The sequence below is a fragment of the Mytilus trossulus genome, chromosome 3, assembly GCF_036588685.1.
Source record: "Mytilus trossulus isolate FHL-02 chromosome 3, PNRI_Mtr1.1.1.hap1, whole genome shotgun sequence".
NCBI lineage: Eukaryota > Metazoa > Mollusca > Bivalvia > Mytilida > Mytilidae > Mytilus > Mytilus trossulus.
The window spans coordinates 87,188,917-87,216,822 of record NC_086375.1 but is presented as its reverse complement, the minus strand read 5'-3'; the positions used below and the strand labels follow the sequence as shown (position 1 = coordinate 87,216,822).

General features: G+C 32.0%; 1 protein-coding gene across 1 annotated transcript; it reads left to right on the top strand.

Annotated features, from left to right (window-relative positions):
• The first annotated feature begins 436 nt into the window (after nucleotides 1-436).
• On the top strand, nucleotides 437-17,689 carry LOC134711116 (acid-sensing ion channel 5-like). The gene is made up of 6 exons (XM_063571560.1): nucleotides 437-579; nucleotides 1,156-1,705; nucleotides 1,941-2,043; nucleotides 9,021-9,177; nucleotides 13,180-13,274; nucleotides 17,418-17,689. Exons 1-6 carry the CDS (start codon nucleotides 437-439, stop codon nucleotides 17,588-17,590), a joined length of 1,221 nt encoding a protein of 406 aa, XP_063427630.1. The 3' UTR covers nucleotides 17,591-17,689.
• The last annotated feature ends 10,217 nt before the right edge of the window (nucleotides 17,690-27,906 follow it).

The window sequence follows — 27,906 nt, the reverse complement described above, 5'->3', positions numbered from 1 at the left end:
CGATCTGAGAATAATCGTGATTACTGACTGCTAGATCAAAACAAATAACATAGTATGTATGTTAGACTTAATGTCAGTATTAAGTTTACGATAAATAGAAGTGTTTGATTGAATGTGTTATCCATTTGGAAAAGGTGTTGTTTAATATTTTATTATATCCATATCTACATCATCGATTTAGTAAATTATTATTTGTTATCACTATGGAAATTGTACGTTTTATTAGAATCGTTCAATTTAATACTGATTCAAAATAGTCTGAATGACTAGAAAAAGGTTTCTTCATTGGTGGCCATACTTTGGGTTAGTATGTCATTACGGTTGATTTCAATTGCCAGCACTGACAAAATGTGAAACCAAACTGAAGCGTTGACGTGTTTTAGGTAGAACTCTGAATATTAGATTAAATATAATGAACGAAACGGATGAACAAACGATGGAAACAGAAGTCAAAAATCAAAACACTGATGACTCGTTTTCAAAAAAAGATATCTGGACAAATTTTTCACAGACAACAGGATTTCATGGACTAAATAAGATCACTTTTGAGAGAAATAACCCAAGACAGATCATTAGAAGGTAAACTGTTATCATAAATAAGTTAACTTACGTAAAAAAAATATCCCATGAAATTTTATCGAATTAAACAAGATTAAATTGGTGACCAATAACTGTAGACATTTGATCTTTTTTAACAAGATTACTTATGAGAGACGTTACCGCAAAATGATTATCAGAGTTTCAAATTATGATTTAACAAGATTTCTTCTGAGAGAAATAACCATAGGCAGTTGATCAGATGGTGCATGGTGTGTGGTCTTAAATTAAAAACAATATTTTACCCAGTTCCATTGGAAAAAAAACTAATGCGTCCATTCTTCTTAAATCTAATCAAAGTTTATCTTTAAATGAAATATATATATTTGTGTTTTTCTTAAGTTTCCTGTCTATTCAGCATTGTCTTTCATTTTATGTTTTGTTTCTATCTCAAAGGAGAGAGACAGCTAAATATGTGTTTTGAAGATTTTTTTAATTCAATTTTATATATGCTTTTATACATTAAACGAAATATAAGTTAAATAAATTGTATAACAATGTATTAATCAACACTTAAAATGTATTTCTTTTCAACCTCGATATTGTTGTTTTTTACAGTATTTGTTGGATAACAGTTTGGCTCATATGCGCAATATTCCTGGTTTATACAGTTGTTGTGGAACTGGAGAATTACTACAGCTACCCAACAATTTCAAATACCTATATTCAACTTCAAGAAAAATTACCATTTCCTGCCATAACCATATGCAACTTGAGTCCGCGTTCAAATCAAGTTCCTAAAACGGATGACAAAACTAATAACCTTTATATGACTACAAGTGCGTTACATATGTATAGCAATGATATTAGCTGGGACGACCCATTCTATGCAAAGGAGGGATATTTTGAAGCAACTACAAAAGAAGACCTTATTACTCGCTCCAAAGATGTATGGCAATTAGTTTTTGCTTCAGTATTTGACAACAAAGGACTTCAAATGAAGGATAGTTTTGTATCGGTGTACACTGATATGGGTCTATGTTTGAGATTTAATGCGAATGGTTCCCAATACACAACTATGTATGGAGCAATGTTTAACCTTCACTTGTACGTTGATGTCATGACATTATTCGACTATTTCAGTTATTCCTTTTCTTCTGGAGTAAAAGTAAGTAATTTTCTGGTGGTTTTGTTATCACCAAAGAATTTAGATACAACTTTTCATGAATACTTTTGTATGAAAATATGAATAATACGTTGAAAAAGCGAAACAAATGAAAATGACAATTAATTTAACATTTTCTACATTTTCTACGATAAATTGCTCTTGCAATTATATAAATCAATATTTGTCAGCAATTTATATTTTACTTGTTCTACATAAGAAACACTTATTTGTACAGGTAGCTGTCCATGACCATCAAGAAGAACCGATCATGACAAATGAAGGACTTGTTATTAAACCTGGCTTAGAAGCTTTCATAGAAATACGCAGGAAAGATGTGTGTAGCAAATAAGTATTAGACAGAATGGCTTAATATTACATTTGTTTCATATTATCTAAGAATGCACACTTTAAATCGTAAATAGCACATAGTCAATCGATTTAAGTGAATTTGGGATCGCAAATGTTCGACTCACCTTAATAATAGAATTTATGACGTCTAAAAACGTAATCCATTTTCTGTGTTTTGTTTACTTTCTAAGTACGTGAAAGTGCCAACCTTGTAAAAAAAATAAGGCTTTGAAATAGTTTTACTTATCTGTAAGTTTAATTTGTCTACTATCGAAAGTTTGTGTCTCTGTTATTTTTAGAGTTTATTTTTAAGAAAGTTAGATTGCAGATTTATTTTCTGAATCTCAAATAATATCTTCTTTTGTAATGGGAATGCAAACAACCTAGATAAACTTATGAATAGTTTTTCATGTAACTTTCTGAAATTAAGTGTATAGACCAATTATGACCCTTTTGTAGCAGAAGTATTATAAGGCATCACAGTTTATGGCAGCGCTAATTAAAGGATATTATTGCGGAAATTTTAATAAAGAAACATATATTAAACAATTATAACATATACAGAAATTATTGTTCTTTTCGAGATTACGATTTGAATAGTTTTCGTTTTACACGACAAAATATTTACAAAAATGTACGACAAAAAAACTTGTTTTTCGTTCGCGAATTTCAATGTTTTTACTTGTTATTGTGATGTTCTTGTGTTACCTTCATACGATGTGTTTAATCCACCACCTGTTCACTAAAGCTGCGTTTTGGCGTCCGCATTTGGTACGGAAGTTTGTACCATATCCTATTTTTTATGATGCAGCTGTTTATAAAGCTCGTACATTGTAATACGACCCATGTTAACAAATAGATCCTTGAAAATAACTTATTCTTCAAGGTTTCAAATTCAACACAAGTGTATTTTTTTGGGGTACTTACTGTGAAATAGTTTTGGAAAAATTAAACACAACTTAATGTATATTGCTATATATGTGCAACTATGAGGAATCCGTTTTGTCGATAGTGTTTTATATAAAGTCTTGACACTCACCAGCTGGATGTGTACTTATTAAACCTTTTAGCGATGCAAAATTCTGTTATTTCGATGTTTTGTGTCCATTGTTATGTTGCATGAATTGTATTTTGTCAGTATTTTCCTATGTTTGGCTTTTCATCACTGCCATCAGGTAGGGGCGTATTGCGCTCTCACAAACATGCTGAACAGACTGTACGTGAATGTCAATGTAAGAGACTGTGGTTCAGTAGTTGTCAGTGGTTCATGTCCGACATATTTGTTTCGCGGAATATTTTATTAATTGGGTAGTTTATTTTCTTATTGATTTGATCCACACTTTTAATGTCGGGGCCTTTGATAGTCGACTCTATGGTAAGTGTTTTCATTATTGTTCATAGCGGAGCGATTGCTAATAAATGCGAATGTATGTGCCTGTCCCAAGTCAGGAGTCTGTTATTTAGGGGTTGTTGTTTAATTATGCGGTTGAATAATTTTACATTGTCATTTCTGGGCCTATTAAAGCTGACTATTCTGTGTTGGTTTTCTCCTTGAACTATAGTTGTTAATTTCTGTGTCATTCTTGTGGAGAGTTGTCTCATTGGCAATTATACCAAGTCTTTTTTTTTCTAAATTTACATCAGTTTACTTCATTTAAATTATGGTGGAAAATTGTCTCGTCGACTATCATATACCACATTTGAACGGTATTCAATCTCTTAAATGCATCAAGAAGATACAAAGCAAGGTAAAAACCAAAAATAGATCGATTCTCATGACTCTCTAAAGGAACAGATGCTATGATAGATTAAGCATCTCCTGCTGTTTTTCTTCCCGCCATGCGAGTCTTCATTTAGACAATTCAACAAATCAGAATATGACAGGATTGGTATATTAACAGAACAGACGAATTGTGGTATCTTAAGACCAGATTTAATCTATTAATGCGTGATGGTGACCATAACAATTATGTACTTTAAATCTACTGAAACTGTTTTGGTGTCAGGAGCACATCCCAAATAATGTAGTCCAAATAGTGTGAACTTGAGCGAGGAGAGTAGCGTATTAAATGAAATATCAATATGACATACGAAGCGACAGAATGCATTTTTTAATAACTGTTGAGAAATGAGAATGTTACAATTAGAAATTTGTAATCGTCACCTTTGCAAAATGCGTTCAATATATATGAGTCAACTTTATAGGGAAAGCAATAATTATATCTGAATGGTAGAATGACTTTCTGAAAGGAGGAGCCTTCGACAATATAGCATGTTCTTATTTCTATATTAAAAATTAGTTTAAATTGTTATATGAACTTTTTTTAACATTTTTAATTTCAAGTTCAAGTTTTTACCTGCCCCTTATACTGCTTTTGGAAACAAGACATGCGTGAACAAACCCGATTACAGCTCTTCTAGATGTTATCAGGCATGTTGGAATGAAGTAATTCGGCAAACATGCGGATGCACAGACTTTTTGTCAAAAGGTAAGAATAACCTAATAATCCGGAAAATGGCCATTGTTACATTATAGTTCGTTTCACGTGTGATACAATTTAATCTTGTGTTTCTGTTGTGTCGTTTTTCTCCTTTTATATTTGATGCATTTCCCTCAGTTTTAGTTTGTATCCCGTATTTGGTTTTTTTCTCGTCCGATTTATGAATTTCGAACAGCGGTATACTACTGTTGCCTTTATCTAGCATAGCAAAACTACTACACGCTATAAATAACATACATTGTACGTTCGAAGCGCTCTTCGTCTAAATATAAGAATAAGAAGATGAAGTATGATGACAGCCCTCCTACGGACATTATTTCTAGAAGATTCATCTTAAAAAAAAACAGTTGGCATATGGATGTTATTTTGGTGTTCTGTTGATGTTCCATGATTTTGATAAAACAAATGTCTATTCAAGTGATAATAAAATTTTCTCATTCATGCAGAACCTTATAGTATGTCCTATTCTATTTTTTCAATATCCATGATCTGTACAAGGATTCATTTTAGAACCAGATAATAAACTAATGACGGTTGCATCATGTGATGGTGGTACAAGGCTGACAATGCATTATTTATATATGATTCGTCTTAACATCAACCCAACAAAGTTAGATCTTCACTCACCGGGATTCGAACACATGCAATTGAGAGTTTGAATCCCGGCCAGGTTAGAACAAAAAAATGGCTTCTTGAAAATTAACAGATCTAACATTTTTGGGCTGATATTTAGACGAATATTATACATATATTTTGTTTTCAGTCTTTTATCACAATCACTGGTGATCCTATGTATGACAACTGTCTGAGAGTTGTCACGGGTTCAGACGTACTTATGTATCTTTAAATATTTATATAGAACGTCTGAATATTAGTAAACGGTCTTTCCCACGAGGGTGCTGGATCTTTACGAGTATCGATACATGTACACGACAAAATAGATTATATAAACGCCAAAAATGTGTACAAAACAACACTAATTACAACGAAAGGAAACATGAAATGTAATTATTCATAAACATTCCTTTCATATAACAGATATATTTCATCAGTATAGGATGCATGAAGATGTACAATGAATCATATAAATCTATTCTGATTAAACTATTAAGTATGATAATCTTGAAAATCAATACCGTTATCTCCTTCACGAGCAAATAGCGCATCAATAATGCAGACGATCAAATCACCACAATTTTATAACCAACTAGAATAAAGTACAACGTTTTAAAATGTTATGAATCTAGATGTGGTCTTTGTGGATATATGAAAACTTGGGAGCAAATAACATTAATAAACAAAATAGTTGTTCCAAATATACATTAATTGCAAAACAGTTAATCTAATTTACTGTATTATATGCCGCACTTGAAAGGAATGGTACATCGGACAGACTGATAATATAATACGTCAAAGAGCCTGTATTCACAGACAACATATAAGGGATCCAACTATGCAAGATGCGAGCGAATATTCAGAAACGTGAAGTAGTGGAAAATTTACTGTATTTCCGTTCTATAAAATAAACGAATCTAATACATGTAAATATAAAAAGTTGGCAAAGAAAACAAACTTTTTAAATATATTTAAGCCGAAATCAAACAAATCTACGTTAATGTATCTTCCTTTTTCCACTATTATAACGTAATGAACGTTACAAACGGTAGTGTCAACAAAAACAGTGTTCAAGCGTCGCCTGGTGATTGCCAGAAATCACGTAAGCGCTAGAGACATTAAATCAACGAACTGTCATTTTCCTTTAGATCAACAATGTTATGATTTAATTTTACAGGAAATGGCCCTTATTGTTCTTACTACGAATACCAGACATGCTCAAATCCATTATTTTGTAAGTACATACTTTACTTTGAATTATCAACCATGTGATGTATATCATCTTGGTTCTATAAACAAATATGCTTTTCTTTAAAACATTTCTTGCACTTTTATTATAGTCCTGGTAATATTTCTCACCTGACTGTTTCACTTCTCCGAAACAACTGAGCGGACTGAAATCAAGAAATAATCATTGGTTAATTTCGTTCAACTTTTTAGTCCGATGATGAAGCATTCCAAACAACAAAGCCGACATACCTATATAAAGATAGATCATAGCGATGAAAGCAACGTTGTGTGTACTTATTACAAATCAGTATCAAGAGTAAATTAACAAAAATGCCGAACAAAATAATAAGCCATACAAGATCGACATGACCAAGGTCGTCAATTTATATAATTACGCTTAATATTGGTTATTTTGTTTCTAAATGACGGTTTCCAATCAGAAAAAAATATTTTATTGGTTTTTTTGTATTTTGAAAAGTATAAATGCAATAATTAACAGAAAAAAGTTGCTCTAAAGACCCTGTGTCGCCCATCTTGGTCTATGTACATATTAAACAAAGGTCGCAGATGAATTCATGACAAAATTGTGTTTTGGTGATGGTAATGTGTTTATAGATTTTACTTTACTAAACATGCTTGTTGTTAATTATTATCCCTATCTAAAATGGACTTGGCCCAGAAGTCATGGAGGTAAATACTTTGTAAAAATTAACAAAAATTGACAAAATTTATGAATGTTGTTGAACATTGACTATGAAGGCCAAAAACTTTTAAAGGGATCAATTGACCAATATGGTTATGTTGACTTATTTGTTAGTCTTACTTTGTATATTATTGATGTTTACAGTTTGTCTCTATCTATAATTATAACAATGAAGATGATAACCAAAAACTGCAAAATTTTCTCAAAATAACCAATCTTGAGGTACATGTAACAACGGGTTGCCTGATTCATCTAAACATTTTTAGGGCAGATAGATCTTGATTTGTTTTTACCAATGTTAGATTTTCTCTTATCGCTTTAGTTTCAGAGATTTAAGCCAAACTCTACATGTTTCCCCTTTGCTCTATTTTTAGCCATGGTGACTATCTTTGTGGGTTGGCAAGGTCATCGGACATTTTTTTTTAACTAGATACTCCAATGATGATAGTTGCAAAGTTTGGTTAAATTTTTGTAAAAGATAAAAAAAAATACGAAAAAATGTAAATAATTTACTAAAAAGGGCCATAACTCCTTAAGGGGTCAACTGACCATTTTGATAATGTTGACTTTTTTGTAGATCTTACTTTGCTTAAAATAATTGCTGTTTACAGTTTATCTCTATCTATAGAAATATATTCAAGATATTAAGCAAAAACGGCAAAATTTCCTTAAAATTACAAACACAGGGGCAGCAACCCATCAACGGATTGTCCGATTCATCTGAAAATTTCAGGACAAATAGATCTTGACCTGATAAACAATTTACCCTGAGGGTAAGATTTACCCTAAATGCTTTGGTGTCAGAGTTATAAGCCTAAATCTACATTTTGCACATTTATTCTATTTTTGTCCATCTTAATTGGTTGGCCGGGTCACCGGGCACATTTTTTCAAACTAGATACCCTAATGAAGATTGTGGCTGAGTAAGGATAAAGGAGTAGGTTCAGTAAGACCTCTTTTTGGCACCATAATATAGCAGTTTAAGAAAATTGTGAAAATGTAATCTTTAAGCTATATTTAGGAAAGGAAAATGCTTTTGCTACATAAATATGAGCTGGTTTTGACAATACAATGGACACATATCGCGTTCTAGCATCATTACATCATTAAGTCATACTAAATAACTGAAATCATCAAAATTTTATCATTTTGGTTAATTTTTAGACATAAAGTGCCCGCATTCGTGTTCGTTCAAAATATTGAAATTTTAGTTTGATGATAATACAAAACATATATAAAGATTATGAACACGGACGCGGCCACTTTTATTTTTGACAAAAAAAAACATCTGAAAAGTGATGTTTTTTGGTATATTTGATAGATTATTCATATTTAAGCTTGAATCAGAGCGTTTTTAATGACTAAATCAGTTAAAATCTTTCACAGAAACTAATCGAATCAATTGAAATAGACACGTAAGTGTCCAAAAGCTTTCGTTAGATGAACCTTAAATTTGAGGCCACAATCGGCCCTTACCGGACCTACTCCTTAGCCCAGTGGTTTCAGAGGAGACGATTTTGTAAAAGTTAACGACAAACAACGACGACGGACGAGGACGGATGACGGACGAAGACGGACAATGGACATCAAGTGATGAGAAAAGCTCACTTGTCAGTTTGGGCTATGTGAGCTAAAAAAAAAGACTGGAAAGACATATTTTTATAGACAAGTCCTAATTTACATTTCAAGGGAGTTATTAATAATAAATAACAAATGCAACGGAATAAAATGACATTTTTAAAGCACGCCAGGATTACACAATGTAATCTAAAAAATAAACTTTATAATTTATAAATGATACCAGATAGGACAAATACTAAATTTTAAAGGATAATTAATTATTGTTAGTGTGTTATGTGCATTATTTTGAAGCTTTTTGTTGTCTTTTGTATTATTAAAAACAACACACTTTTTTCAGGGCACCTAATGACCACATACTATAAGGATACATGTGATTGTCCCCAAGGATGCCAGCATACAACATATAACTTCTCATTCTCAACTGGAACATATCCATCCGAATTCTTTGCGCATCAAATTTCTGCAATAACAGGTGTACCTGAATGGTATATAAGGTATATATTTACATATTAACCTGTAGCAAAACTTTGAACAATAGTTATCACTAACTTCATAACTAAATAAGGACCTTAAAGTTATTGTAGTATGTAATACCATCAATAGGAGAGTTGATTGACAAGTAAATCGTTGTTTGCGTATCTAATGAGTTAATGGTCGAACCATGTCATTAATACAAACACTGACATAAAGATGTAAAGAAGGACTTTATCCTTAACATTTACTGCCGTAATTTATTACGATCTTGTTTCCTGGATTCCTGACTGACAAGTAATATTGGAATTTGATGCGACTGCAATACAAGTAAGAGGTTTAGCTAGCTTAAAACCAGGTTTGATCTAACATTTTATACATACGAAAATGCATACATAAAGTGAGGAGTATGCCAGTTGTTATTGATGTATTTCAGCTTTTGGTATTGCCATTTGATAAGGAACTGTCCTTTTTAAGTTTTCATTGAAATATTAGTATTTTATTAATGTTATTTTTAACTGTTTGTGATTATATTTAATTTATCTTAAGCAGGCTATTCGTCTGTAGACTCTTGCAAGGGTTGCGGAAACAAACGTTGTCTGACTTGCAAACAAATACTGAATACGCAGACTTTTAACAATTACTACACTGATATGCAATACACCATATTTTGCAATGTGAATTACAAGAATTCAAATGCTATAGATCTTCTACAGTGTAAATGTGGTAAACAGTATGTTGGGGAGTCAAACATGTCATTAACAATTATCGTAGCGACAATTAATGCAAGCATTATCTTCCTCGAAGTCAACATTTGAGATCCCCTTAACATGCTAAGAATAAAATCAATCGACTGACCATTGCAATCATTGTCCACAAAACTACTTGTTCTAAGGAGGATAAACAGGATCAGGAAAGATTCTGAATAAATAAATTAAAAACTTTGTTACCAAATATGATAAATGAAAAGATGTAGATCGAATTCGCGTTGTGATTTTCATTACGGTTATATTACATATCACTGTGGAAAGACCTCTTTATTTTGTTCTGATTTTTATATTTTTTCTTACGCCTAATTTTTTTCTTGCTCTGTGTTGATGTTTTACAAGATGTCGCTTATACATTTGGAAAATGCTTTCATACAGTTTATACGCTTTTGAAAAATACACTGCTAACCATACACTTTACATTTTAAGAGTTATCTCCCAAAACACGTTTTTTCATGTTGTCACTACTCCTTCGCAACCGTAATTTTTTTTTTTTTAACAAATTGCTCGTTATATCATAAAGATTAGGTTGGTCATTTGGACCGGAGCTATTCGGAGACTTCATATGAGAGTTTTCCCCTAATGTTATTGACATAATTGACTTTCAAACTAGTAAACCATTAGTGATAGATACCTAGGGCTTTTAGATTAAGGTCCTTGCTCCAAAAAATGAAAATGAGGTCAAGGTCAAAGGTCAAAGTCATATTCTAAATTTTTGGTTTTAGATTATTTTCACTTTTGTCCAAAAAAAACGTATAAGATATCGACAAATTATTTTACTACATTGTTATTTGGGACATGTCGTAACACGTACATTTTGATTGCAAGGTTACGTTGACCGTAAAGGAGAGTTTTCTCCCTTTTTATATTTAAAATTACAGGTATGGTTGTATTATTGTATAACTAATTTACTTAGTATAATAAAGTCCTAGGGTAATTTGATAAAGGTTTATGACCTTAAAATGGAGCTTAAGACCAAAGTTAAAATTGACATTCTAGATTTTGACATTTGCTTTAACTTCATATTTAGACACGATGAAGCCATGTAACTCTTTCCATAAGGTTGCAATCAAATCAGAAAGGACAATGTGTAAACCTGAAGTAGCTTTGTTTTGAACTTATTTGATGTAAAAGTATATATAACCATATATTTTTGGAATCAATGTCAAGTTAACTATCAAACAATACCGGAAGTGACATATTTCAGACCAGAAAGATCAAATTATCTCCATTATTTCAATAAAATTGTTAAGAAACCATACATTTTTAGAATTAGCGAACATTAAGGTAGGTATCATTTGAAATGTATATTATACTTTAAACTATATTTTGATATTTTCATATAAAAATGAAAAATAAAAGTGGAAAGACCTTAAATAGTTTGCTTAACAATTGGTTTTTAGGAAAGGGCAGTGGTCATTATTAGTTTTAGCTTTAATTAAAGTAAGTTCAACAGCCAAAATATCATCCAAATATCTAAAAGTATTATCTAATTTGTGTATCAGATGTTGTTTCGATGGATCTTTGCTGATTTTGTCATACATTGTAACTTATAGCAATACAAAAACAGGTCCGCATAGTTAGTTTCCATTGGAATTCCGATAACCTGACGATATACGGAATCTCCAAAGCGAATAAAAATATTATCTTGTAAAAATTCAAGGGCAGATATAGTTTCAAAGCATGTCCAATTGACCTGGTTTATTTCGTAGGTTTTGTTTCTAGCAATGTACTTGACACTTTCGAAAATACATTCTGATCAAATATTGTTAATGAGATATGTTCCTTAAAAATATAAAATAAAATGGAATTCACATTGCATTATATCTGAAGCCTCCATTTCTGTAAAGATAGAATTAATAAAAGATTTAAGAACAGAACGGACTTTTGTTTAATTTTCCTTGTACCTAGGCTAACAAATATTTGTGAAACCGGGAGGTTATTAATTACAACTCTCTTCTTTTGGTTTTTTTTTCATGTGTGTTCCTAACATATAAATATAATATATGTAATCACAGCTTTGATAATTGGCATTCGATATAAAAAAAAATACAAAATGAGAGAGCGTTACTTCTGTTTCACCTAGAATCTTTCCTCTTTATGTGCATGATGGACTCTATCGTGGATAATTATCTTGAAAAAATGATTAGTGACGTCTTCTTAAAGTTTCAAAACGTATCAGTTAATAAAAACATAATCTTTGCTTCACATATTATCTACCGAAATATTACATCGATTGTTTAATTTTAAAAATAGATTTTTGTCTATGATGAGTAAAAGATGATTGGAAAGCTGGGTATCCATCCATGATACAGTAACCCTTTTATAAAATTAAACAAAGGATATAGAGAGGACACCATATATTTATCAAACCTCCACGAAACAAAATGTAACGTTGTCCATTGTTTTCAATCTATGAGTTTGAATGTCCATCTGGTATCTTTCGTCCCTCTTTTTTTTAACAAGGACAAGAGTTTAGTGACATCAATATGAAAATAACTTTTGAAGTGTCGAATTTCATTATATGAAAGATCGCAATTTCGAATTAGAAATAGGTCCATAATGTCCATAATGTCTATCTTTACGAATCAGCGGAGTAAGATTTATTATGTTTTTGTCAGATTGTATACGTGTACTTAATCACTTAACACGTTTTACCATTTTTCCTGTATGCCATAAAGTTCCGATAATAACAGAAAAGTATGAAAAAATGTACATTATTAAATACACACCTCTTTTTTGATCCGACAAGACGAGAAATCAAAGATAATAAGATGAATATTGGTAACAGTATTCCAGATTAGATTTATGATTTTTTTATTAGTTGTTATTGGCTTGGAATTCACTCACAGCTCAGTTATTGTCTTTTGTGTTTTTGTTACTTGAATACTTTGCTTTGTATCGTTCTGATTTTAATAGTTTGGTTTGCTATGACATGTATATCCAGGTTATGAAAGGGGCGGTTCAGAGCCCGCAAACATGTAAACCACGCCATATTCTGTATGATTTTGTACAAAGTACAGTCTGTAATGCACTGGCTGTCGTTTTTTTCTGTATATTATATTCGGGGTTTTTTTGCATATTGTTTTGAATATAAGTCAGGTCTACAGGTAAATTTTGGTCTATTGATGTTACTAGTACCTGAATTTCGTTTTATAACATTGCGTTGTGCGTTTAAACTGCCCGCTAGTCTATACATAAAATATATAGGACGATAAAATCATATTGTTTCTATATTGATCATGATGTTTCTTTCAGGGCAAATTATGCATTCATTCGGATTTATTTCAAAGATTTGTCTATCACAATGACTGAGCAGGTTGCGAAATATGAAAATGCTGGAGACATATTTGGTAAGGTCCAAGACAGTTTTTAAAAACCATTACGGTAAAATAAAACTTGCTATCACATTGATTTTAGTGAAATAAAACAACGGAATCAGTTATAACAAAAGATAACGTGAAAAAAAACAATAATTTCACGGTAAATAATATGTTGTCATGGATAAAATAAGAAAGAAAGCTGAAGAACCGACTGTTTCATAGCCAAAAGTTAAAAGTCTAAAAGACAAAAATAGGTCAATTAAACACGTCACAAAAAAATTAAATCATGTGACATTAACACAACCGCACTCGGTGTTTAAAACGAAAACTCCTCTGGTTGGCAAAGTGTGATTTGTACTTCAGTTGTTTGCTCTGCTTCATAGACATGAACACTCTAAGTCAAATGTGTGAGTATATGAAATACGTATAATGTGTTTATTGGTAGTGATCAAAGATGACCAAAGTGCATCATAAAACACGCGTATATCGAAGTTGCAAGTTTACTTGGTTTTAAATTTACAAAAGCTAAATATTAACAAAAAATAGGTAAATGGTTATTGAACAGGTCGAGAACTCTAGATTTTCTGACGTCAGAATATATTTGCATATTAATTTCCAAAACACAAGGCCAATATGGCCTTGAAAAACTGACCAATCGACTTGATGAACTACAATGCATTGTGGGCTACTACGAGTAAACTACTACGTAAAACACGTGGAATTAGTGGGAAAACAGTCAACTAATATATTGTCTGGGACTCTCATTTCCAAATTTTTTATTCTGCAAATATATTTAATGTAAAATATATAACGTAATCTTCAATTTGCATGCTCAGATTAAAAAAATATTGTTTATTGGCTTCACAATTCGACTTTCTTTTTCGCCTTGCAAAAGTAGTTGAATCGGTTTTGTGCAGTGTTATGAATTGAACCTGCATTAATTTCACGACATGACACAGTGAAATATCCAATGAAGTGACCACTGTACAGTAAGAAAATCCTTTGAGCTCTTTTAAACCTGTATAATGTCATTCCAAAATCATTTCTGCCTAGAAAAACACGAACACTTTCATTGAAACACTTCTTTCTGTACTGAATAAGTATTCTATTTTATCAGGACCTGAACTAATAGTAAGAACATGTTTATTGGCTTCACAATTCGACTTTCTTTTTCGCCTTGCAAAAGTACATGTAGTTGAGCCGGTTTTGTGCAGTGTTATGAATTGAACCTGCATTAATTTCACGACATGACACAGTGAAATATCTAATGAAGTGACCACTGTCCAGTAAGCTCTTTTAAACCTGTATAATGTCATTCCAATATCATTTCTGCCTAGAAAAACACGAAAACTTTCATTGAAACACTTCTTTCTGTACTGAATGTGTATTTTTTTTTATTAGGACCTGAACTAATAGTAAGAACATCATAATATTCAGTATGCTAAAAATAAGTGTTAATAAAGCGGCAGGGGCGGATCCAGCCATTTTAAAAAGGGGGTCCTTACCCTGGACAAAAGGGAGGGGGTTCCAACTACATGTCCTTAACCAAATGAACTAATCATCCAAAAAAAGGGGGTCCATCCCCTGGAACCCCGCCCCCTGGATCCGCCACTGAGCGGGTACGGTATATAGCTCAATACATTTTTTATAGTTTCATCCATCGATAATACCCGTTATAGCTAATTTTATCACAAAATATACCTAAGAGGTTTCTTATCGTTCGGCTGCAGTCCTTTTGACATATGTAAAATATCTCCAATATTAAAAGTCTCTGGATCATAGTGAGTGCCATATTACCTATTATTTTTTTTCTTCTTAAACGTGCTTTGTATATAGAAAAAAGAAGATGAGGCATGAGTGCCAAATGAGACATCTTTCCAACAAAGACATAATTTAGTTAAGTAAGCAGTCATAGGTTCAATGCTGAAAAGTAAGCTATTAATGCATGACCCTAAAATGACTTGTGTAAAATAATCCAAACAAGAACGGCACAATTAAATATATAAAAGGAGAAGAAATCTATCCCATAAAAAGATAAAATTGTATAGGAGCCTGTATTTCAGTGGTTGTCGTTTGTTTATGTGTTACATATTTGTTTTTTGTTCATTTTTTTTATATAATTAAGGCCGTTAGTTTTCTCGTTTGAAATGTTTTACATTGTCATATCGGGGCCTTTTATAGCAGACTATGCTTTATGGGCTTTGCTCATTGTTGAATGCCGTACGGTGGTCTATAAATGTTAATTTCTGTGTCATTTTGGTCTCTTGTGGACAGCTGTCTCATTGGCAATCATACCACATCTTCTTTTTTACTATAGATCCAACGCTGCAATTTTCACCTTTTCCACCTTGTCGCACATACATATGGATAAAATCATTACAGCTTATTTCCTAATGCATGTAGAGCAAATCTTTGGTTAGCTTGCTTGTTTTATTTGTATATTGTACAAAAAATAAAATATACAAGTTAAACTATGCCTATATATTGTTTAAAGATGTCAATCTTATTTTCAAAGCTTGTATATAAACAACTATACAAACAAAACAAGCAAGCCAACCAAAGTTTTACTTTGCAGGTAAAAGAAATCAGCTGTAATGATTTTATTCAGTTTGGCAAATGTCCGAGCCTGTTAAAAAACGAACAAACTGAAACTACAGTTGCTTACTTTACTACCTTCAAAACAGTTTGGAAGTCCCATATACGAATATGACCCCAAAAAAATACTTATAGATTTTGTTAACACTGCCATGTATGTAAATATTTCTTTGCCTTTTTTACGAACACAAAATTCAAGGATCCCACATTTGCCTTTAATTATCTATGCGAACTTTGCTGTACTCGTGAATATCAGCACCGGCGTTTATCGACGGATTACCTAGTAAGTTTGTCTCATGGGTAATTGTGTTTCTGCTATTGTTTCGTTGCTGTCTGATGGACAAATACATGAAATATCTGTGCCATCATCAAACATGTTAATGGCTATATATCGGGTAATTCAAACCCTTTTTTCTTCGCATGGAAACAACTTTTCGTTAATCTGAGCATGGAAGTAATACTTTATATCACGAACTATAAATGAGGATACACAAAATGAAGAACTAAGCAAAATTGTGAATCCCGCATTGCAAGAAAAAATGTGTTGTATTTCAGTAAATAACACGTGTTCTTGGTTGATTGTAAACACGTAGTAGTCCATAATGCATTGTGACTCATTTAGTGGATTGATCAAAAACCTAGGTAAAAATAAATTACGTCACATGTAAATAAACAATTACATATGCGAGAACATAAGAATGCTAATTTATGCATTTCCATATACGGTAGTGGTCCCGACCTGTTGAAGTCAAATTTCAATTCGTTATTGTACGTTAAAAGATCCCGTCAGTATGATATTGTTCTATTATATGTCATTGTGATATATTTCTATTATGAATTACTATATACGTTGAACCACAAACGTCAAAATCATTCAATCGCGTAGTGGAATCAACTATTTTTGGATTCTTATAAATTCTGTATATAACTTTTGGACTAGTTTAAATTTCGGTCTAATTCTGAAATTTATTCTTAGTACATACTTTTGATTTTTTAACCCTGTATGCTAACATTGGCTATGTAAATTTTAAAATTGTTTGTATGCACATTGAACGACAAATGTATGTGACGTATAAAAATATTCTGACGTCAGACACGCAAATCAATCAATGTATTATTAGATATTAGATGTTTGTGTGTTCTGTTAGATTGTTCCTTTTAAAATTGTTATACGATGATGACTGATGTACCCATATTTTGACTATTTAATGTTTATTTAAACGCATCAATGTAAATATAACGTTCATTAAAGTGAGAGGGTTAGCGCTATAGAACCAGATTTAATCCACCATTTTCTACATTTGAAAATGCCTGTACCAAGTCAGGAATATGACAGCTTTTGTCCATTCGTTTTTGATGCGTTTTGTTATTTGATTTTGCCATGTAATTATAGACTTTCCGAATTGATTTTACTCTTAAGTTCAGTTTTTTTGTGATTTTACTTTTTTAATATACCCTCGATAACTAACCGACTTCTGACGCAACATAGCTATTGAAAATTCAGCAATTTTGATTCAAAATAAGATTTAGTAATACCACTCCAAATCTATTTATTAACAGTAAATTTTGTTTTTGCAGCAAACCTAGGAGGACAACTAGGACTTTTTCTAGGAGCCAGTATTTTGACCATTACAGAACTTTTGGAGTTGATCATATTTCTTATTTGGTCTTTCATACATTGGGTTCAGAAAAAAAGAAGAGATGATCAAAGTAAAACACCTGTTGAAAAATTTAAACCGACCAAATATTGAACTCAGTTAACATCATTCAAATCATAAATTGTCTTTTTACATTGGTTAAAAATGCCCATTTTTGCGCAGTTTGCCAATAATTGCAAAATAATCCATGTCGTGGCTTTTCTCCCTGCACAAATATGCATACCGAGATTTCACTTAATGTAGATTACAAATATCTGCCATATATCTAAGAAAGTATTTTTGTGAAAGTATGTATGTGTTCCTTCTGCATAATAAAGTTGATATTCTTTTAGTTTTATAAACGAAAATACACAATTGCCACTTGGGTCACTGTTTAGCTATCTCAAATCTGTAATCGATCTGTTTGGTTTTATTATATTTATTTTTTTCCAATGTTTTGTCGCTAATTTGATTATAAACAACTTTGATGTGACTGTCAGTTTAATTCTCTATCCTAGTCTGTGAAATATAATTGTATGTCTTATTAATATATTGTTTTGTAATAAGATTAAGTAACTTTGATTCTTTTGTGCGAACTCTGAAAATTTTACGTTTGACAAACGTTAAAAAAATCAAGTGTTATCTTTTTTTACATACACAACACCAAATAAGATAGATAAAATTAAAAAAACACGCATTTTATTTTCTGAAAAACAAAACTGAATATGACTCTTGTTAGACCAAAGAGCGTGGTTGGTAAAGTTAATGATAGGGAAAGGTAACTACTAAGTAATACAATTACGCCTTCATTGCTTCGATTAATGCTTAAATACAAAATATAATTATCATTTTAAGAATAAGAGTATAAGTCATGTTCTCTTTTTCTTCGCCTATTTTAATTTTCAGCCCAACTGTGTTCGTGGTCATTGACTACACATGTAGTACTTATGGTAATGTAATATTTGTCTGTCCATACGTATCACGGCTTTATATGCTTCAATGAATAATACATTTATGCCTTGTAACGAAAACAGGGTCTTGTTTTCCCTTGTTGCTATTGTTGTAATGGTTATTACCGTTGAGATTGGTGGTATATTTATATTAATAAATTTCTTGCCATCGAATTGGTTATTACTTCACAATCTAGTTGTCTTAAAATATTTTAGCTATAATCTATGGAGGAGGTGTAGTAATATAAAATAATTTCCTGGTGTTATTTGTTTTTAAAACAATTACAGCTGTATACATTGCTTATGTAAATTCACAAACCGTCAAAATATTCAGTGTGTAATGATGTTATTATTAAGATGTTTGTGCATTATTGGGTTCACATAAAACAAAACTAGTATTTTTCTGTTTCAGAAAGTAAAACCATTGAATGGAAAACAATTTAATTGTTATATGTGGGATTTTCGTCAAAACATAAACAAAAACTTTAAACAGATACTCATAAATGGGTGGGTTTGTTTTTTTTTAACTTATACTTTATATACTTTTATTCCTAAAAATAAAAAAAATGCCATTTTTCAAAACGGAGTGTATACAATGGAACAATGATATATTTTAAAGCATTAATCTAAAAACAAGGTGTTAAGTCACTGATGAAAATTATAAAGTAACATAAGAAAAACATCTGATTTGAATTAATATCTTTAAGTCTGCATCTATCGAAACATCGGTTTCAATGACTTTATAGTTTACATCGATAGGATTATATATCAACTGAAAGTAATTGAGGAATCCGAGTTTTCCTCATCAGAACCTACACCTGTATTTTTCATCGTATATTTCGTATCTGGTTTTTTTCAAGAAAAAAAATCTCTCACTCTGAAGCAGTTTTGTGTCCTCAGCTTAAAGGGAAACTTTTAGGCGAGTGACATTTCCAGAAAAGACGCTTAGTTAGTGACTTTAATGTACCCACCTAACACACAGCTGAATTTTTTATATGTTATAGTATAATATCTGAACTTCCTTTTTTGGTTGGTCGTAAAAAAATCGTACGGTGCAATTTTTGTTAAAATTGAATTAAAATCGAGAAATAATTCCAAATTGAAAAATGACCAACAGTGTTGAAGCGTGAAAAAATTAACATGTAGCTTTATTTTCTGTTGTCACAATGAAAAAAATATGTACGTTTAACATGTCAATGTATAAAAAAATACTTTTCAAAAATAAAAGAAGTAATCTTTGCGAAAAAAAAAAAGAGTTTTGTAACAATTTTGGATTTTTTTATAAAAATGGTGCCAATTTTCATATTTTTTTTTCATTTCTTACACATTTTCGGCTCGAAACCAAAATTAATGATGTTCGTATTATTCAAGAATTCATTACTTGTTTAAAACATATCATTATCACTGTATTATTCTGGATTTTATACATTTTTTACACACTCCCCCTTTTCAATCAAATTTCAGAAATCGCTTTCTCTGTTAATTTCCCTCAAGTTAATGGACCTAAACGCTTCGAAAAAGAGTATGAATAACCACGAAGGCAATGTTTTTGGTACTTACATTACGCAAAGTATAAAAAAATAGATTAAAAGGACCATAGAAGCTGAAATGTCAACGTTTTTTTCTTGGTAGAAACCCAATATCTTACTGTTCTTAGTCAATTTGCACTTACAAAACGCAGAGATTATGAATAACTATAATTGAAAAATACTTCTTTCTCAATTGGATCAATGCACATTTAAGTTTTGCAACTAAAAGTACGCAAAAATGTGTCAAATCTGATATTTTTACCATGAACTTGAACGTGAGATATGTCCACCTTTTAAATTTCCTACCGTTTTAACTATCGCATACGGTAGACTTATCGATGGTGCAAATTTGGTCAGTATTTTAGAGGAAGCATAGCGTATGTGCTAGGGCCAAGTCAAGAACCTGTATGTTGACATGCTATAAATGCTTTAATATATGGGGATATCTATTCATTCAGTTGACAATTTTGAATTCTTCGTAGATATTTGAAATACAATAAATATTCTACCTCAGGGGGTATATATTACTTAAGCTGTATTTTAAATAGGACTAGAACACACCCGCGAAATCGCGGGCATTCAGAGCGTATTTGAGAGGATGTAAAGTGTTGTAGGCAGAATTTTGTAAAAGATTTATAATGACTTCAGAATTTCAGGAAAAATTTTCAAAATTCATAGGTACTTTGGGACAGGAAAATGTTTTTTTATTAACCCTCCTCCTTTATTTCCAAAATTCCTATTTTTGTTTTCTATTAATGTCATTATTAACATACATTTAGTGTACATGTATTGTGAACATTCCAGTCAGGAGCCTGTAATTCAGTGGTTCAGTGATATTTGTTTTTCGTTCATTTTTTGTACATAAATGAGGCTGTTAATTTTCTCATTTGAATTGTTTTACATTGTCATTTCGGGGCCTTTTATATCAGACTATGCAGTATCGGCTTTCTTATTGTTGAAGGCCGTAAGGTGACCGTTAAATGTTAATTTGTGTCATTTTGGTCTTTTATGGGGAGCTGTCTCATTGGCATTCATAATACCACATCTTCTTTTTTTGTAAAACATTTAGCGACTTGAGAATTTCAGAAAAAAATGTCACAAGTCATAGGTAATTTGGGACAGGATAATTGTTTTTCTAGCCCGGCTCCTCCTTTTTCCACAATTTTTTTTTATTTTTTGTTAATTTTAATGACACATGAATAATTTTAGCGCTTATCTGTATATTATCAACATTCATTAAAGGGGGGATCGGGGCAGAGGCGAATTGAGGGAGCCCGCCCCCCCCCCCCCTTTCTGAAAAATAATTGGTTGCTTATATAGGGAATCACTGAAGCATGCCCGGAGTGGACCCCTTCTTAGACAGTCAACGGGCCCCTGCGTATGAACATTTCTGGATCCGCCACTTCGGAGGGGCCCTGATCCCAATATCCCGGACTTAAAAACATGAAATCCCGGGGTTCTGAATTTATTATACAAATTAAATATCTCGACATCCCGAAATTCGAAAAAAGAAATCCCGGATCCCGAAATGGTCAATCCTGAAATTTCGATCTTAAAAACCCCCGCTCCAGACGTCCTGAAAGTGTATTTTCTTTTTACAGTCAATTCTCAGTTTAATAATTAATCCACAGTGGTCATTGATATATTATTCAGACCCTCCCTATTAAATAAACCCTGTGACTGCCGTGGATAGTAAACTTGAAAATGATATCAGACAGAAAATACACTTTATTCGTAGTATATATATTTGTTTCAAAGTAAAAAGAAAAACGCAAACCGGAGGTCTAATCTTACTTAAATTTCGTCCAATGACGGATATAAGACAGAATTAACACTGTATTCGTAGTATTAATGTATGTTCAAAGTATACAGAAAAACGCAAACAGGAAGTCTAATCTGACTTAAAATTTCGCCCAATGACGGAGACATATCCGGACGTCTTTTTTCTCGTTTTTCACCCAAAATAACTCAATCTGAATAATCATATGAATGGATGACAAATGCGATTATGCACTGAACCCATAGGACACAGAGGCATGATGATTAATTTATTGTGGAAAGAAGAGAAGCGACACCCAAAATGAGGTCTTCTCGTTTAATAGTATAGATTACGTGTTTTTAAATATTCTTCGAAGTTTTACTTGGTTCGAGCGTCACCGATGAGTCATATGTCGACGAAACACGTGTCTAACGTAAACAAGCGATCATATGCCTTATATCTTTCAAATTGATTTGTTATTCATTACGGTTGTCGTTAGTTGCTTTTTATGATTTTTGCTCTTGTTTGTAGTTTTGAGCATGAATGAAGCTTTTGGGTATCTAAATAAAATTGTTTTAAAACCTTTATAGCTTATACGGTGTTGGCTATTGCTTCTTGTTTTAGGCCATACAATAAGCTATAGGCTTTTACCTCAACGCATTTAGTCTCTGGTATACAGAGATCATAGTGTCCTTTTAATCATACTTATCAAAGGTACCGGGCTTATAATATGATATCATCAGGCTTCTTATTCTAAATACGGATTAACAATCTAAGAGGATTTATGTCAGAGGGTCGACGATGATCTGACACTTCGTTGTATTGTAGACATGGAAGAATTGTGTGCTGTTTACGAGTTCTATAACCAGTATGAATTATGGTTGGCGATGCACCATGTTTATTGTGCATGTATAGTTTCTTTTATTAAATATATGTACCTTTACCAGAAGTTCGTGCTCTTACACGTTATATACATGTAGCTCATCATATATCTGTGTTTCTAAGAAAACTCTCTTTTAACGCTTTCGAAATCATCAATAGATAGCGGGTCTATCACAGGTTAAACAAAATTCATATTGACATGTAGATCGGTGCTGAAAGAAAACTCTAAAGTGTCCGAAACCAAAAATACGTATGTATAAGTCTAATCAAGACGATTTTAGCAAGCTACATAATATCAGACTTCAAACCAAAAAGATTGCCATCGTGTCACGCCTACCACCAAGTGCATCATCATTCAAACTACATGTTCTGAAAGCTGACAAACAAAGACATGGCGTCATAACAACATAATACGGCAGTAGGTTAACCTAAGTATGAGTACGGATGACAAAAGTGGTCATTAATGAATACGTCATACTTTCTTCAGGATTTAATAAATTTGTTCTTGTGAAGGAAAAAACTATGCATTAGGGAACTTGTACATGTACTGAAATCATTGTAAACATCTGTTACACAGAATTATGTCAGTAACCGCGAAGTATCAAAAATTGTTCCAGTAAAGCAAAAGCTTCACAGGCTCAGTTTTAAAATATGAATTTCGACTGTCTTATATTGTTAAAAATCACAAAATAGAAAAATGCATTATTTGTAATAAATTAGATTTATTTCGTTTCTTTCAAAGAAATAGATTATTCACAGAAAATCCTCCAGAATGACAAAAAAACTATATATATATATAGGTTTAGCCGAACTATATCCCGCAAATTCATATTAGTAGATAAAAATCTATATATATATCTAAGTTTTGAATACTGGTAAGACATTAATGCTTGCATTTTTAATTGCAAAACTTTTTACTGCACAAACGTGAGTAAAAATAAATGCAGTCGTAATAAAAAAAAAAACACGTTTAGAAATTAAAGTGTTTGTAAAGTATATAATCCCAAGTGTCAAAACAAGGGTCACTGTGCGACCGAAGTTTAGTTTGTAAATCACCGCTTTCTTCTTTTGCATCTTGGGTCAGTTTCTCAACAAATCTTACGTATTAAGCTGGTCGCAAGTCATGAATAGTTCAGTTTATTTGCGATAAATCTTGTCTTCAGTTTTTTTGTAAAACCGACTTCTGTATCTGAAGTTTGGTAAATATAAAAAAGAAGATGTGGTATGATTGCCAATGAGACAGCTGTCCATAAGAGACCAAAATGACACAGACATTAACAACTGTAGGTCACCGTAAGGCCTTCAACAATGAGCAAAGCCCATACCGCATAGTCGGCTATAAAAGGCCCTTGACAATGTAAAAACCTTAGTTTTGCAGCTACATATGTCGCGGACAGGACTCCATTATGATTGGATCCATATCATAGTGACCTGATTTTAGTTTATGAACATCCCCTATTATATGATGTATATGCATACTTAGTTTGGAAAACCCTGGTTCAAAGATCAAAATATATGGACCGGACACAAACCAGACAAGAACGAATCATACAATGTTTGAAAACTTGGCGGCTCAAATGTCAATGCCACTGTTAAAATGAACTGATTTAATTTATGAAGAACCACATGCCATCCCATAATACATCTCTGAACTAAGTGTGTTTAACATCAGTTATATAGTTCAAGGCAATGCGTTTTATATTTGAAATCATTGGTTTTTGGATCAACTGTATATCTGTATACATGTTTAAGTTACCTGATTTAATTCGACACGGGCCGCAAACAAGTGGGGACTGACAGACGGACAGACTTAAAATGTGATTCATATATCATTTTAAACTTTGCTTGTGGTTGTATTAAACGTGTAAGATAGTGATTTCCGATCTTGACACGGTTTGTAGGCTGTTAACAAACAAGAGACTATTGTCACTATTGATGTGAAAAAGACGTATACTTTTTACTCTCTTTATTGCGTTGTTTTCTCTCCCTTTTACTCGTCCAACTTACAAATATTTCATCATATTTTTTTGTTTTGCATGGCACACCATTAAGTATAGCAAATATTAACACATTTTAGGTCGAATATTTGTTATAATACGTCGGTTTTGTAGAAAGTACCGTTGTACCTATAGCAGAGTGAAAACGTCAAAATGACGTCAATTATCGCCAAACCATGAACGATGCAGCTAAGAATCAGAGAGACGTTATCATAGTATCGTGTAAAGTACAATTTGAATTAGCTATATTACCAGCTGCTTCAAATAAAACAACAATACTACAAAAGTGTTTTTCTTTCAATTTTTATGAATGACCTTTGACCCCAATTTAAAAAAATTTGCACCATATTTCATATTTACGACCGGGAAAAATGGAATCTACACATATTTTCCTTTCGAATGATATATAATATAGCTGTGTAGCCTAGTCAATCTAGCTATAAAATCACTCAACCTCCAACTAATTGCAACACAAGCTTTTTTTAGTGAAAATTATAATATAGACTTGTACTAACAACATACTAAAACTATACATTGATATGATTTGCGGAAAAGGTTATTTTGGGTGAAATATGTGGTTTTTAGAGAAAAAATGCTGAAAACTGGAAAAGAAGAAGAATTATTATTTGTTGTTGCATTTTTAGACCTAAAGCATGTAGAAGACAGGAAACTTTATCTTAATATACTATAAAGTAGTCCATTAGCTATTATTATTCATATTGAAGTAAATTTGAGGTGAAATGAGTGATTTTTAGTGAAAAAACGTCGAAAACTGGAAACTCAGAAAATCGCCGTTGTTTATGGTTAATATTTTGGAAATTGATCTATATAGAAAAAGAACATACTATTTTATGATTATTTTTTTAAGTCCTTTAGCTGTTTAATTATAAGTATTAATATTTGGGTAATTTAGTTGAATACATGTTTTGAGACAGAAAACCCAATAACTGGAATTGAAAAAAAATCTTGGTTATTGGTGGTTAAAACTTTTGAATTGGGATATAAATAGTAAATACTTTCTGATGTTTATTTTAAGAAGTCCTATAGAAATTAGTATTAAAAAAAGTAATTCTTGTGTAAAATATGATGTGTACAGAAAAATTGTGAAAATGGAAATAAAAAGCTCGGTTATTCATGGTTATTCATGGTCAAAACTTTTAACATAGGATCTTTACCATGTTTACAGGCAGACTTTATTATCTTATGATTATATGCATATGTATTCCTCTTGTTATCGATATCAATAATGACCAATTTGTTGTGTGAAATGTTTTGTTTTACAAACTAGTCACAAAATAAGAATGAGTCCATAGTACATGGATGCCCCGGCGCACTATCATTTTTTATGTCCAGTGGACCGTGAAATTGGGGTCAAAACTGTAATTTGGCAAAATTAGAAGGATTATATCACAGGGAGTTTGTGCACTAATTTTCAGGTTGATTGGACTTCAACTTCATCAAAAACTACCTTGACCAAAAACTTTAATAGAAGCAGGGCAGACAAATGAATGTATGAACGGACTCTCAGACTGAAAGACATATTACCCCTAAGTGAGGGGCATAAAAAATGAAAATTTTTAAAAATTTTTTTGGTCACTTCTAGCTTGATTTTTAAAAACGTAAAGTTGAGAATGGAAACAGGAAATGTGGTTAGAGAATACAAGAGCTTAAATTTAAATTGCAATTGTACCAAAGTTGTTAAATTCTAGATGTTGAAAATGAGATAAGCCGACTGTTGATTGAATTGATGGGATCACTTCCTGGAGTGTTAATAGTAACAGCGCATTGGCGGATCCATTCCTTTTTTTAGCCGATCAATGCATGTAAATGGGGACATATAGTTGGAACCCCCTTTTTGACCTGGGTTGGAAACCCCCTTTTTTTAAATTGCTGGATCCGCCCCTGCAGCGCCTTTTGTGTGTACTCTGTAAACCTGTATGGTGTGGTCTGAAACATTAATCAAAGGATAATGACATAGAACTCACATGGATTGTCTGCTGTATGAAATATTATGGTCAAAGATGTATATGTACATAAAAAAAAGCATTACCAAGTTCCTTCTTTAAGATATCTCATTGAATTAATTTAATAAAAGGAAATCAGCTTTAGCATAAGAACTGTAAAAATATGGGCGACTTATGGCCAAAGATATTCCTGTCTAATCTGAATTTTTTGTTAGTTGTTTAAGGTTGCTTTCTAATTGACTTTAAAAACCTCAAATCTCGCCTTATTCATAGTTATACTATATTACTCATTCGAACGAAACTAAAAAAATATTTAAATAACATACACCTAATGCCTATAGAATATAAATGTTTAGCTTCTAAGGTCCACTAAACTTTATCAGTGATCTTTTGGTAGTATGTTTGAAACCATGATTTATTGTGAAACCTCCCCATTCTAAAAACATAAGATGTTGTATGATTGGCAATGACAAAAAAATCAACAAGAGATAACAATGATGAGGGTGTGAATGTTAACGACTAAAATAGCTCATCGTTAAAATATTAAGACAATTAATGGAAAAATAAATATGAAAGACAGCAAACAATATATACCACCATGGTTTCAAGGGCCACTTACTTGTAATAATCATATTCATAGTGTGCAGGGTTAACCATGTTCGAGCATGAACTCAGCCCTCCCATAATAAGGAACAGATGTGAAATAGCAAACAACCTAAGTGCAAATTGTAATACTTAGTTTGAAAGGGCTCAACTCAAAAAGGTCAGCACAGAGTGTATACTAAAACAATTAACAAAATGACACTGAGTTTCAATAGCTAGTTCAAAGCTAGTTGATGAATCAATACTCTTGACACCGACTAAAGTATAAATCTGAACACATATAAGCGATGAGAAACCAGTGAAAAGTGGGTTCAGTGTTATTATTATATATTATATTAATGTTTTGGGAGGCGACTTTCCTGGTATGGAACGTGCATCCTTGTGGGTTTAGTGTTACAGCCAAAGCTTTATGCATATGGTGTTTAAGTATTGAGATCAGCTAATTACATGAGTAGTTTATTATTTGCTTCAAGAGCCTGGTATTTTCATTCTAAACAGTGGCGGATCCAGAACTTTTCATAAAGGGGGGGAGGGGGGCTCTGACTGACCTAAGGGGGCCCCGCTCCAGTCATGCTTCAGTGATTCTCTATATAATCAACCAAATTTTTCCAACGTAAGGAGGGGTGCCTGGATCCGCCTATGCGATACAACCATTTAACACTCGTCATTCTTTTTTTTTCTTCTGAAAAACATTGTTCGATTCTAAATCTTAACATGTTTGTTCAAGAAGAAAAATAAAAAAAAAT

Coding starts and splice junctions, on each gene's coding strand:
- LOC134711116 (XM_063571560.1), top strand. CDS start 437: ATGGAAACAGAAGTCAAAAATCAAAACACTGATGACTCGTTTTCAAAA. Junction 580..1,155: donor CCAAGACAGATCATTAGAAG/GTAAACTGTTAT, acceptor TGTTTTTTACAG/TATTTGTTGGATAACAGTTT. Junction 1,706..1,940: donor CCTTTTCTTCTGGAGTAAAA/GTAAGTAATTTT, acceptor TTATTTGTACAG/GTAGCTGTCCATGACCATCA.